Genomic DNA, 15,046 nt, shown 5'->3' on the forward strand with positions numbered 1-15,046 from the left:
AATGAAGAGGAACATACTGATTTTTTTTTAAATTACAAAATGAAAGCTCTGCATTACAAACACATCACTATCATTATTGTCACATAGAAAATTGCCTATGGTGGCTTACACCATTTTAATATATTCCTGAAAAGATCTCTGAAAAATATGCTTTCCAGGATGACCCTGGTGACTGGTGTCAAACTGTGAGATGCAGTAGTTTTTTAAATCTTTTATTTTACAAAATCATACAGCTGAATTCAAGTAATTTCTATTCTGAGGGAGTGCCTCAAAAGTACTAAGCTTTACCGAAGAGGTTCTTCATTCAGGCCTCAAGGGCCAGAGTTTTCAACCTAAGCATCCATTTAATTTCTTTAAAGGTTCTGTTGTCATTTGTAATGACTTTTTGCAAAGGCCAGAACCTTCTGTCTCTTGCAGAATACTTTTTTCACTATAAACTGTCTTATCAAAGGATTGTTTCATATTTTTAATATTGCATAGACGTTCATCTGTTTCAGAGACCTGAATGTTTTGCGCATATAGAGTTCATCGCTGTGGTTCCTTGGAGACAAGCTTATTGCCTTGGCAAATTACCAAATGATGATCGGATTATGCTGAAGTATGCACAATCTCCAGTGTTTCTTGGAGACTATGCAAATTACCCACAGAATGTAGACAAGACTCCTGAGATATGCATAGTCCTGGAAGATGATCGGAAATTATGAATCATGATCAGAGAACATGCACATTGCCTGGAGGATATATGAAATATAGTCAAAATATGCACATTCTCCAAGGCCCATTGGAGATTGTGCACAGTGGCAAGAGAATGTGCACATTCCAGCTGAGATAAACATATTTCCCTAGGCCTCTTTGGAAATGTATGGAATGTAGCTGAGATGCACAGATGGTCAATTGTTAATCACGTTAGCTGTTTAACTTGCATGCTTCTGATGAAGGGGACCATAGTTCACAAAATTTATCATTCCATTTAATTGAAGAGGGCAGAAGGGCTGCAGTGAGGGGTGATGGTGGCAGGGGCTCCCTGAGGCCTGGGCCCTGCACTACCCATCCCTGCACCTGAGGAAGGCCACAGATGGCCTCCTCACCGGAGATTCTGCATCCCTGCTGTGCAGACAGGTAACAACATCTAGTGATCCATGCACTTCAGCAGAAAGAATGGTCTCAAAATATTGTTTCCAACAGTACATTCTGTCAAAGCTCTTGTTAGAAACCTGTTCCAATTAATAAGCTATTTTCTATGATTATTGAGTCTCTATTCAGCTTCACAGAACTCAGTCAAAGGTGTGTGTTTCACCGTAAGCAGCAGATTCCCTGCCTGGTTCAGTCTATTGTCAGACACCTTTCACTGTCTCCCAAATAGAAGCCACTTCAACTGTCACCAATATTTTCAAATTAATTTGTTTTCCGGAGTTCTCTTAATATAGGAATTCTTTTATGAAAGCAAACTATTGGAGACTGTGCCAAAGGTCTCTTTTTAAAATAACTCTTTCCACATCCTTCCAAGACTGCAAAATTCCTATACCAATTTCCCATTCAACAAATATAGAATCACTAATCTTATTAGTAAACTAATGTTAATCTGCCACTTTTCTTCCAATATTTTTTGTAGAAACAAATTTGTTCAATCTGTTCTTTTTCATCAAAATGTTCCTATAACTTTCATAAACTTTTGATCTTAATCTTACAAAAATCTTTGCACAAGAGGTAACATTTCTAAATACCAAGTGTACACAAAGAATATCATTTAGAAGCACAGGAACAGCAAGGACCAAATAGCATGAACTGTAAGGGCACAAATTTCAGTGTACTGAAAGGCAGTGCTAGGTACTAAAAAGATCCAGGAATGCAGGCCCGTAGGGCAAAAAAGCATAAATTTACATGTGTACTTAATTAGAAATAATTACTATAATTTACATTTTATCAAAGACAAGCTAATTAACCTCTTACTTGCTTTTAGGACAGAAATGGGCAATGTCTCATATTCAAGCCCAAATCCAGGCTGGGGGGATGGCGTGCCTGAGAGCTGCAAAGAGCTGCATGGCACTTTAAACATTTACCGATTCATTGCAAATGAATGTGGGCTGCTGGCAAGGCGGAATGTGGGAATCTATCATTGCAGACTATAATAATAGGCTGCACACTTGCATAATTTCAAGGAAGTAACGCTGCAGCAAACATAGGATTTGCTTCTGAGCAAGGCCTCCTTCATTCTCCCCCACCTAATCACCAACAGGCATAGCAGCACCGGAGGGTGGTTGCAAGCCTGAAGGCTGCTGTTTGGCTGCTCCTCATCTCTGTGCCAGGTGAGGAGGCAGAGAGTAGTAGTGTGTGAGTAATCCAGTTTGTGGGAGGGGAAGGTATCAGATTTCCTCAGCCTGGCTTCCTGGGCTCTGGAGCTGGGCTCTTTGCCCTAAGTCTGCCTTGCACGTGAGCGTCCTGCAGCGAGCAATTCCAAGCAAGTCTGTGAAGGCAGCTTGCCCACAGCTTCTGCATGCAGGATGTGTGGGCTTTGTGTACTTTGCACAGAGAATCGTGTACTTCCCAGCCTTTGTGCGAAGAAGGGGGCTGCTAATTTCCCCAAGTGTTGCAGACTTGATCTTGGGTTGGCTCAATTCCTGGCCAGGGCTGAGTGTGGGAAAGAAGTCAGGCAAGCATGACAGAGCCCGATTCTTTGTATCCTTAGCAAAGAGAGTTATCACTAATGGTGGCTTCATTTTGGCAGTCTCTGGGATACTGGAACACTTTTATTTAAGCAACATTTTTGGGGTTCTAATTTCTGAAAATTAGTATCTTAAAATCTATACCATCATACTTTTTCATGCCGCCCCAAATCAATTACCCACGGCAGTACATGTCTAAAGGACCCTGTCTCCTATGGACACCCTGCTTGAGAAAAAGGAGGTAGGGGCCAGAGAGAGGAAGACATCTGATTTCAGAAACACCCTCCACCCCAGGAGTAAAAATTCAAGGGAGGCAGCAGGATGGGAAGCACACCCATAAAAAGCCAGCTAATCCAGAGAACAGAGATCAAAGATTTCAAAGAGAAAGAAGATTCCAGCAAGTGCCATTTTTCTCCAGTTACAAGACGTGTGCCTTAATGAAAATAATGAGCAGACAGCAGAAGCGAAGGCTGTAATCTCCCCACTAGTATAAAGGGCCGGTGCTTTCATATTAGTCTACTAAGAGAGTGGATCCAAATGTCTCCTAGGAACTGCAAGGCTACAGGGCCCAGAGGGAAGAAGCAAGCTTGTATAAAGGAAAATTGGGACAACTGGGGCCATGCTCAAGATTTGGAAACTCTGGGGCTCATGCCTAGGTAAATCCTCACCTAATACCACTCAAGCTCCTTATTTTAAAGGATACCCTAGTCTTGTATAATTTATATCCATGTTCCCCAAAGTTTCAAAGTTTCAAATTATTATACACTCCAACTCCTTATTGAAGACAATTCTTGGTGTATTAATAGTTCCATATTTATTAAATTTCTAGAATGCCCAAGAGTCAAAGCTATCAGAGTGGTTTGGAAAGTGCTCCTGATAGTGATCCAACAGATAGTCCGGCTTGTCAAGTTTAATTGCTTTTAGAGATAGCATAGAATATGGAACCATAGAATTCAAGGTTTTGCTTATGACATATAAAGCCCTAAACAGCTTGGGACCACATTATCTTAAGGAGCACCTTATTCCATGCCTCCCTGCCTGTTGCCTAAGGCCTTCCTACGATTATGGAATGCTCTACCACCAGAGGTACTACTTAGACCTTTTAGACCAATTGCACTGGTTTTAATATATTATTTTATTAATATTTATCTTTTATTTAAATATGCACAGTGTGACTTTATTTTATTATGATATTTTAACTGTATTATTTTAGCTAATGTTATTTTATGGCATTTTTATTGTAAAGGTTGCCCAAAGAGCTATGGGCGATTCTCAAACATATGCAGTAAATAAATAAAAGAAATAGATATTGTCTATAAGTAAAATCAGAATTCCTTAAGTTTTTCCAGTTTATATGATGTAAACCATGTTGGAACCTTCAAAGGTGTAAGAAGGGACTTGTGTATGCCACCAATAAAAAAGTAACACACTGTGTACAGGCTCCATCACAATTTGCACTCCATGGTCAAATCTTGGTTTCTTGCCACTCCAAGCTGGTCAATCATGGACTACCATTTTTACTCTGTTATGTCTCATGTCAGTGTTCACATTTATCAGGGACAAGGTAACGGTTATGCCCACACACACACACACACACACACACAGAGGGAGGGAGGGAGGGAGGGAGGAAAAGGAATATACATATAAAGTCAAGTGTGGTGATTCGCACTTGGTCAAGGTTCCCCTGTACATCTTCATATAGGACTGGTGGCTGAAGATGTTTCAAACAGTTATTCCTGAACTGCTTTTGGAATTTGAAACTGAATTCCACAGTGAGGACTACTAGTCAACTTTTTAGACCAGAAAAGCAGATATTTTGATTTTTTTTAGAGTACTTGGAGTAGACTCTGGAATAGCTGGATTTCTGGCTACTTGGGAAATGAAAGGTCAATACATGAGGTATATTCTTTGTCTACTACTCCATCAGATTTTTCTTTATGTCCCTTGCTTTTCTTCTTTCTAGACAATATTGTATTGTTGGTGAAAGAAGCCATTTCATCACTACTGCTACGGGACTCCACCACTGATAATACTTCATCAGAAGATAAACAAGATGCTTCCAAACCACAGAGTAATCTTCCTTCCTTCTGCACTGCATTCTTCACATGTCTAGATTTCACTGGTGTGGCATCCAAGTTGGCACAGCCAACTTGGCCATTTGCTCCATGAAGATGTCATCAGTCCGAAACTTGAGAAGCTTCTGGAGGACCCAGTTGCACATGGTAGAAGGGGGTGCCCCTACCAGTTAGTCTTGGTGCCATTTCCTTAGCAGGGGCTGAGCTGTGAAGCTTTGTCTGTCAGCTTGGAGAAGCTCCTTTATCATCCCACATTTGGTAGCACTGTGACCATTAATGTTGTTTTTGTGTCTGTGCTTTTATTACTAGGATATAGTCCAGCTTACGTGTTATTGCATGGTAACAACATTCTATCCTGGCTTAGAGGTCCTGGGAGGATCATCCTGGGTTGCAAGTTTATTAGTGTATGGAAAAGAATGAAGCCGAACAGGAAAGCATGCTATAGAGGAGGGAAGGTGATTCCCACTGCTTCTTGATTTCCTGTTTCTTCATATAAATTAGTGCTGCAGTTTCATAATTCAAAAAGGAGATCGAGAGGATCCCAGAAATTATACACTTATTTGTTTAATTTATATATCTGCAAGAATATGTGCTATGTTTCTCCATACTAATTAATGAAGGCGAAGTCTATCTATGGCTACTGGTCCCAATGGTTATATGCTACCTCCAATAGCAGAGGAACTATGCTTGTGTCCACTAGCTGCTGGGGTACATGGGCAAGAGGGCAAGAACTCTTATCCTGCTTGTGGGATCCTATGAGGAGTTGCTTGGTCACTGTGTCAACAGGATGCTGGAGCACTGGACTGATCCAGCTTGGTTCTTCATATGTTCTTGTGTACTCTTTCAGAAAGTGGAATTGGGTGGAACAACACAGGATATTAGTGGAAGAGCAGGCCAACTTTAAACAGGGAAGGTCTCCTGTAATAGCTAAATACAATGTGAAAACTGGACAATAAATTGCATTTATTGATCTAAGTCTGCTTTTGATTCAGGAAACAGAAATCTCTTATGGGAACAATAGTTTGAAAACAAGCATATGTTCAAAATGCCTCTTTCTCATAAAAGATCATTATACAGACTTTATACAGGTCCTCCTGGAAGAATGGCAAGGAGGTTATTGAGGTTAGACAGACTTTCCCAGTGTCTGAAAGTCAAAACAGTTTCTTGATAGCATGCTGAGGTCTCGTGGCCTACAGCTTGTTAAGAAGAGTACCTGCGGTAATTGCTCTGAAGCTGTCTTCCCCAAAGGTTCCATTGTATTTTTGCTTATAAGCCACAAAAAGAAACAACAGTTTGGTCTATGGTTTCCATGGTGCTCCATGGTTTCTCTTGTTGTTCAAACCCAGCATTGTGGCTTCTACTGTCCTCATATATAGCTACCATGGAATCCTCTGGAAAGAGCAGCTTCAGGAACTGTCCCAATTTATTAAATACAGTGATAAGATATGGATTCAGAATATAAACAAGCAAAAGTAAGGTTATACTCTCCTTCTCTGTGGCCTACTGACTCCCTGAACAGGCCAGAGAATGCTCTGTGTACCTTCAAAGGCGCTTGGGTGAGCAACATGTCAGTTCCACTCCCACAGCCTGAGAACAGTGACTGGGTTCACATGTCACAACAAGCAGCCCCACACGGTTTCCATGGAGGGCGGTTTTTTGTCTGGATGTGCCAGACAATCAAATGGTTTCTATGCCAGTATGCTTTCCACACATCTTTCTCAGTTCTCCTACTGTTGGCACATATCCCGTCAAGCAGCAAGCCGGAAATTCAATCCCCTGCTAGATGGCTGGAGCAGTTTCTGCAGCTGCCACTCGTTTGGGGGATTCTGTGGTAGCTGCATACCACATACCACAGGATAGTGGAAACCACGAAGCTGGGTTTGGACAGCCAGGGAAGCCGTAGTGAAGTGTGGAATCCATAGAACAGACTGTTGTTTCTTATCATGGCTTCTAAATGCACCCTGCTGCCACACCAAGACAGGGTTTGGACAACCTGACACAACATCCCTGAGAGAATTCATAATGGCTTCCCATGTTGTGTGAACCCACCCATTGTTTTGTTTTAGTCTGGAGGCTTTAATTTTTTAGTTTTATTGCAAGGGATACTTTTAAGCAAAGGGTTCACGATATACAAGTTGACTTAATATTTCCCTTGTTTAAATGCAAAATATCATCCCCAGTCCATAGAAAAGTATTTACACATATTGGTTACACTTACATGTCAGGAAACACGTGCAATTAAAGACACATGGTAAAAATGAAAATGCAAATTTTTCTTATTCTTATTAACATCTTGGAGGGGATCCAAAATCCCCTGAGGGCTCTTTCTGGTGTCAGCTCCAATGAACCCTTCAGAAAACATCTAAAAAAATGTAAACTGAGGCTGACATTTCTCACAGAAAGCCTGAAGGCCACATCTCACATCCACAGCAATCTTTGTCAAAGCATTTTCTCAGGTTATGGAAAGAGTCTAAATATACTTTGTTATTATGAAAAACCATAATAAAACCCTCCAAGCAACTGTATTTTTGTTTGTAAAGTAAAACAGGGAAAGTGTTAAATTCAGTTAATGACTGAACTTACATCCAATGCATTTTTCTGACTTTTAAAAATGAAATTAATTTTCCAGACACAGATTTGGCACACGGCACCGTATTTTGTGGACTCTAACGTGGCAACTGCTGCCTGCCAGGGAGCAGAGCCTAGTCTGAGAGTAAGTGCGACCACTTGGGTGAACCCGTCTGCAGCAAGGAAGGGCTGATGGTGATGGGGGCCGTGCTGCAATGGAAGGCTCTCCTGGGTTACCTTGCCCTGAGCATCCCAAGTGAGTGAGTGAGTGCCACCCACACCCTGCTGCTTAGCCAGCCCCTTGGTCTCCCTCTCTTCTTTCTGCAACATTTTATTTTAATAGTTTTAATTACTTCTCAAGGTGACACCACGTGAAATGGCTAAGTGAATCTAAAATTCAAAAAGAAACCATTCTGAAGTGCAGAGCTCACCATTTCGACCATTCTGCTTGAGCGTGTTTGCCGACAGTTGGATAGCACTTCCGTAGCCTGTATTCTGTGGAAACTTCAGGTCTTCCAAGTTTCCATCTGTGCTTAGCCTTGCAACTTCCAGCTCTGTTAGCATGAAAGAGGTGAAAACAGAGTACGTGTAAATCTCCGCAGTGGATTCAATGGCTTAGAAAGACATTAAAATGCCCGTTTGCATTATTGCCCCCACAGCTCCAAATAAAGGCATGAAATATACTAAATGGGCTCCAGTGTTAATTAATTGTTGTGAATGCTCCAGAGAGCTTCAGCTTCTGAGTGATATAGAAATGTAATAAAGAAATAAGCACATGTCTACTCTGCAATGTTCTGAAGCAGTTAAGGTCAGCCTTTCTGCCGACTCTGTGTGGATATATTTGCCACCATGGTTGGATTTAGGGAATGGCATTGCCTGCAGCTTACTTTGTGCAGGTGCCCATACTGTGGCCCCAAGCATCAAGCCAGCAATGCCCTCCACTGCTCACACACGAGAAACATCACCAGCTGAAAAGCTGGGGTCCAGGGTCCTGCAGGGCATCGGGGTTCAAATGGGATGTTGTTTCAGCTCCCCTGAGCCACTTTGGTGCTTCTAAAGCACCCGCCACCCCACTAATTGGCAGAGCATACTTGCCCACTGAAGGTCAGATTCTATTTAGGACATTCATAACTCATTTTCAGCGCAAAAGCAGCATGCATACAGTTAAAAAACGATTTAACCAAAGTTTAACCAAAACAATACCAGTAAAGCAAGCAGAATGTGGCAGCATTAAGACAGAATCTGCAGAGGCTGGGAGAAAAATCCACACTCTCACCCCTTCAACTTCTGCTTTAAAAGTGGAAAGCCAAGATGGGGAATAACAGCATGCTCAAGTCTGCATATACGCAGGAGTTCCATCTTTCTAACACCTACTGTGAGTGGCAGGCTTCACTTGTGTGCTGTGGTCTCTGAATGTAACAATCTGGGCTCCCCACCTTCTACATAACTTACTTCTTTTTCCTGGTACCAGTGGTAGGTGTAGCTAGCTGACCCTTCAGGGAATGAAGGGGCAAAAATGATTGGAATGATTTTCCAACAGGTATATAATCCACAGGGATGTAATTCCAGCTGAGCACAGCCTCCTCTGCAACGTCTGATACAACATATCTCTCATATGCTCCAAACTTCCATCCCTGTTTTTGCTGTAACCCCCCACCCACCACACTCCATGGAATGAATGGACAAAAAATCTGTCCAGAGAATAGCTTGGAAAAAAGCCACGGCTACTGAAATGGATGCAGACAGAATGGTGTGATAATGAGGCGTTTGAGTTTTATTGTAGTTTGTGATGATTAACTCAAATTCAAAAAGTGAGAAGATAGAGGAAACCAAGTTAGTGATTCAGTAGAGAAATGCTGGTTCAGTCTTCTTATCCATAGTACTTAATTGGAGCAAACAAAAGTTCCAATCTGAAAACCACACTATGGTGGTTTTCACCATAATGGTGAGTGTAGTCCGAACTCCTCTTTGCGTCAGGGACAGCCATGCTTGGGCCCAAATACTTACAACCCTTGGACAAACCCAGCACAAATGGCTCAGTTTGGCATGGGTGGAAGAGCCTACAATGACAAGATCTTGAACGCAAACAGCAGGCAGTTTGGCTGTTCTTATCAAGCGGCTCCATGGCTGTTCCCAACAGCCCACCTGCCGCAGTCAGATGATACAAAAACTATCTCCGGCAAGAAAAACCCTAAAACTTGCCTTGGGTGTTCTGGGTGGCTGCTTCATGAAAAATAAGGTAGCTTGCAGAAACTGTGCAAGGCTCGGGTGACACAACAACCCAACGTGGCTGGTCACATGCGGTGGGTTGCCAGGTTGTATATACCAGGTCATTACCTCTGAACATAAGGTCTCCATTAAGCCACAAAGTCCAAGAGCCATAGCTAGACTGATGCTCTGAAAGGGTTGACTCTCACATTAAAAACTGCAACAGAACAGCTTTGGTGCTTAGAGGGTCTGTCTCTGAACATGGAGGGTCTACTACACAATTCAGCTTACAATTATCAAGAGAACAAGTCCATGGCTTTACACAGCCATCCCCGTGAGCATGGCAAAACCCTTGCTTTAAAAGCCATCTCAGCTGAGATTTCTTTGGTAAGTTGTTGGCATTTCAGTGTATGCGCCAAACTCCCAAATGTGGGGGCTCCTTTACTCACCTGCGCCTTACAGCTATAGCTCAACTTAATCCAGGCCTGCCCAATACCTTTGGGTGTGCTGTGGTCTGACATAAACCTTGCCCTCTTTCTTCAGAAGTGGTGAAGGAGATTAATGTTCAATATTGTGAAGCAAAGATGAATCTCACATGAAGTCATTTGTTTATGGTCAATGTAGTCAATTTATTTTTAATTGCTTATGTTTATATCCTACCATTTTCCTGCAAGGAATCCAAGGCAGCTTACATAACACTCTGCCTCCTCTCCATTTTTCAAATGTTGTCTACTGAGTCATGCCAGCCAAGCATAACCCCCTTTTTTCTTAGCATCATGGGGGTGGTGGCAGCTTTAATTACTCTTTCTAAGCTTGCATGTTAATATGTTCCACAACAACTGAGTGATCTACATGCTATCCAACATTGCATATGGATGCAGGGTCACTATGTTGTGAATAGCGGTAGCATCTAGCAACCCTACAGTATGACTCCGTGGACAATGATGTCCAGCACATTTAACAGTCGAATGTGCTGCAAGTACATAGTGCAAACCAGAGGTGCACGCAACAAGAGAACTGCAGGTGGCAAGAGCACTTTGTGCTGGTCTGAAGTCACACACTATACCTTTAAATCAAAGGCACATAATGCACATACAGAGGGCATGTCCCATCTCCAGCACTGAGAACATACTGGCTTCCTTTTATAACACCAAGAACATAGCTGACTCTTCCAAGATTAATTACTGAATCCATGGCTATGCATCTACTGAGAAAGCGAAATTCCTGTTCAATTCTGATCCAATGTGCAGGCTTTCTTTCACAGACTTCTGTCTCTAAGATGGGTCACAATTCCTGCACTGAAAAAGTGCTAAGCAAATTTGCATAAAACCAGGTGATTTCCATAAATAGGAAGCCCAAATCCCTATGTCCTAGCACTTCCTAGTTGCATAAATTGCCTGATTTTGCCCAAATCACACCAGGACCATTTGGGGTTTGTCTTACTATTTCTGCAAATGACACTGGGATCACATGGGGTTCAGCTTCCTACTTTTGGAAATCACCCAGTCTTGCACAAAATTCTTTCTTTCATTCATTTTACATGTGCAAATCATGGTCCATTTTAAGGAGGGAAATCTTCCAGCTGATTCAACTCCCACCACAGCAAATTGACACCAGTTCGGGGTTGATAAACCAGAATCCAGGGGCCAAATCATGAAACCCCATTGAATTTGCACCCCAGTATCAGATCTCTCACTTGTCTGGCACAGAAAACGTAGGAAGCAGGGCTTACAGAGTATATGCAGAGCTCCAGTATAGACTGAAGCTCTAGTGTTCTTCATTTAAAAAATGAGCATCAGTCCTATCTCTGTTGCAGAGCAGAGATGCACAACCAGAGAACGTGTGAGCATGCGCGCAGAACCTTTCCCTTCCCTGCCCCCTGAATCACGTTGTCTCAGAGCACAAGCTTCAGCAGCCTACACTTACTCCATGCTTTTCCAGCTGCCACAGAGCACCAACACTCTGCTGTGTGAGTGGAAGTTTCAACAGGCAAAGGTTTTTCCTCTGGCTGCAGCTACCAAAGGTATCCAGGATGAATGCACTCAGCTAAACCAAGCTGATGGTGGGCCTGCTTTATGCATGTCCTTTATCCAAGCAAAATCTTCCTGTTATGAATCCAGCATTCTCCCAACCAGAGTTTCAGCAGCTCTGTTTCTTTCTCTCCTGTAGGGTTTCAAACATTTGCGCTCGCTCGCTTGCTCGCTCTCTCTCTCTCTCTCATATTATTTATTGCAACATTAATTATTATCCCCCCATTTTGCACTTCACCCAGTCAAGAGAGCAGTTTCATGTTCACCCTCATCCTAAATTCCTTTCCCTGCCATCTTCCTCTGAACTTCAGTTGCTGTTTTCTTTCCTTTTCCTCTTCAGACAACCTGGATTTTATACCTGTCTTTTAATGTGAATCTGCTTCAGTTCTTCACCTTCTTAAACAGACATTCTTTAACCCAATTAAACATTCTCCCCTTCTTCCAAATCTGGTGTTTTGTTGAGAACCTGCTGACCCTGTAGCCTTTAATTCTACTGCGCCTGCTGCAAACTTTCAGCTTCCTATGCAGACACCTCTTCTAATACCTGCTAAACTTCTGACATCTTCCATAAAACTAATCAGCACACACACACTTAAATAGGATTTAACCCCATAATATCCAGAATCCAAACTCTGTACAAAAATAGAAGACCGTACTATTTTTTCACATTACCACAATGGAATAAGTCACTTTTCATTTTGTTTTTCATGTTGATTACATTTTATCCATGTTTTAATCAACTTTAAAAGATACAGTGGAGTTTCAAAAGAGATATAAAACATCAACCATGAAAGGTTAATTCAAATAAAGCAGTAATGATGAATGTTCACATAAATATAGGACACACATTTTAAAAAGAGATACCACAATCATTTCTGAATTTATTTATTTATTGCCCTTGTAAACTGTCCAACAACCAAAGTTCTTGGGTGGTGTACAATACATCTTAAACATTAAAACCAAATCAGAACAAAATCAGAACTGAATAAAATCCCTATAAAACATCTGGGAAATGATAGAACCATTCCAGAATGTAAAACCTAATTAAAACCTGCAGCAGGACAAAGTGCTGAAAAGATGACAAGCAGTTCTTAAACTGCTTGGGAGAACAGAAATGGAAAAGCCCTCTCTCTGGCAGCCACTTAACTTGCCTCATTTGCCAGGGGAACCTGGAGGAGAGGTTCAGATGATTACCTTCATATCCAGGTAGGCACCTATGGGAGGAGATATTCCTTAGACCTTTTAAAAGACACACTTATCACATTAAAATGGTTACCATATCTTTTCTCAACTCAGAGAAATGTAATTTAGACAGTGTGTCAACAGTAGTGTGCCCTGTTCTTTCCAAACCTGAACCTCTCAAGCTAGTAAACCAATAACCTAAAAATCTTACCTCAGGTACCTCAATATAATAAGATTTCCAAGGGGATAGTTTCCTAGGTCCTTTTTCTGGATCAGATAAACTGATTCCAGTTGAGGCAGAAGTTATTAAAACTCTCCACTCCTAGCCAGCCTTCGCTGAGCACTGTGGGTGCCATCCTTCTGTAGGCTGAGTGCCCTGAGTGCCAGTTCCGACTCACTGGGAGAGGAGGACTTGGGAGGGCTGTGGAAGGGCTCCACCAGGAAAGTCCCACTAGCAAAGCAGGGGAAAGGGGCGTGTTATGGGCCGAATGCAGGAGGGCCAAGGCAATGACACACCATCAAGCCCTCTTGGCCTACTATCACGCCCACAGAGGGGCATCATGCCTGAGACGGTTACAAGCAATTCAGAGGGAGGGGAAATCTACAAAAAAAAAGCCGTGAGCCCTCCTTGCCATGCCCAGCCTGCAATGGTACAGGCCAGGATGCAGCATCCCGTCGCAGCCATAAGCCCCTCAGGAAGACCATGCAGAGGCTTCCAAGGCTTGCCTGAAGCCCCATTCATGTGATGTGTCTGCTCTTAAGCAGATTTAAGAATGGATGCAATCCCCCAACTGGAAAACTGCTAGGCAGTAAGAGAAAAGCAACGTTTTTGGGCCATAGGTCCTTTGGAAATTCGGGGACTGTCCTTGGCACTGCCACAAAATGGCAGCCATGAGAAGCGCAGCAAGGGCAAGCAAATGTCCCCAAAGACAACACGAAGCAGAAGTGGGTCCTGAGTCCCAGCATGCTAAACATCTCCTTGGAACCCAACAGAAAGCCATCTCACAACAATCCCAGCTGTCAGCAAGAAAATGTGTTACGTGGGCAACGCAGTGGGAGGTGCTAGAAAAGGTGCCCAGGGGCACAGTGGGCCCCACAAGCACAATCTTGGCTCTCCCTGCCATAATATATGCATTTTTATATGACGTTTTGCCTAACATGCTTTTTCGCAAGCAATTTCTCTGAGTTATTTTCACTAGCATACACATTTTGGTGCATGCTTTCCTTGACAAATACTCATGTTTGTATGCATGTTTTACTGGGGAACTATATCAGAAAACAGAGAATTCTGAAAATTGAATCCTAACTTTGATTCCACATGCATATTGGCAAAGGAAGTGCAAATCAGGTAAGCCTGTATTAAAATGAAACCAGGTGACTTTCTCAGCCCTCCTAAGGCAGGACAGAGAAGCGAATGAGGCCAGACCCAAGGCACCCTCAGGAGAGCAGGCCACAGGCCAGGAAGCTGCTTTCTCAAGGGGGTGATTGTGCTGTGAGGTGCCATGAGGCACTTTCTTCTATCCCCTGCATTTGTTGCATTTAAATGAAGCCATTGGGAGTGGTTGTTTGGATTTGGAGCAAAGCTTATTTGTCTGCTGGTGACACCCAGCTGTTTCTCCACGTCACACCTGAAGCAGGTGTAACCTTGCAGGCCTTGGGCCAGCATCTGGAAGCAGTGCTGGGCAGATGGCCAGCAGGATGGTAATCGGGGTGTGCATGTGTGTGTGAATGGCTTCCTGCCCCAGGAGGCAGGTAGGATGACCGTTCTATGTGGGGTGCTCTCCCACAGAAGGATCAAGCCCTGAGTCCAGCTTTATGGTCCAGATGCTGCACCTGGTATGGAACAATTCAGCTGGTTTCCTGAATGAAGTCATCTACCAGTAGAGCAGTGTACTTGTGCTAAAGGTACTGCTCTGGCTAGCTATTTGCTAAAAAAAAACCAGGATAAAATATAATAACATAAATAAAAATGCAGTGTTTTGTTGCTAGGGTATAAAGCCCTGAATGGCTGGTTACCTGAGAAGCTGCTCTCTTCCCTATACATCCATCTGATCCTTGAGGACATCTGCTCCTAAAGTCTGCTCTGCAGTTGTTCAGAGCAGAAACTTGACTGTAGTGTTGCCCACTATGTGGAATAATCTTTCCCCTGAGATTAGATATGCACCAGAGCTTCATCTTTAGGTGCATGATGAAGACAGTTTCGTTTATGCAAGTCTCCTCTGTGTAATTTAGCCTACCCTCCTATGCATACATAAATATAACGTATTTCATGTATCGGTTGTGAATGTTGATGATTTTAGGATTTGTGTATGCTGCGTGG

At 42.7% G+C, this 15,046-nt stretch overlaps 1 protein-coding gene across 2 annotated transcripts in view; it reads right to left on the minus strand.

The window, feature by feature from the left end:
• Positions 1-15,046, minus strand: part of ADGRL3 (adhesion G protein-coupled receptor L3) — a 394,878-nt gene that overhangs the window by 120,837 nt on the left and 258,995 nt on the right. For both annotated transcript variants that reach the window (XM_044449737.1, XM_044449736.1), the window contains one exon: positions 7,738-7,860. In XM_044449737.1, coding sequence (XP_044305672.1) covers positions 7,738-7,860 — 123 coding nt within the window. The remainder of the gene's footprint in view (positions 1-7,737; positions 7,861-15,046) is intronic.

The sequence above is a fragment of the Varanus komodoensis genome, unplaced genomic scaffold (genome assembly GCF_004798865.1).
Source record: "Varanus komodoensis strain SLA01 unplaced genomic scaffold, ASM479886v1 scaffold60, whole genome shotgun sequence".
Taxonomy (NCBI): Eukaryota; Metazoa; Chordata; class Lepidosauria; order Squamata; family Varanidae; genus Varanus; species Varanus komodoensis.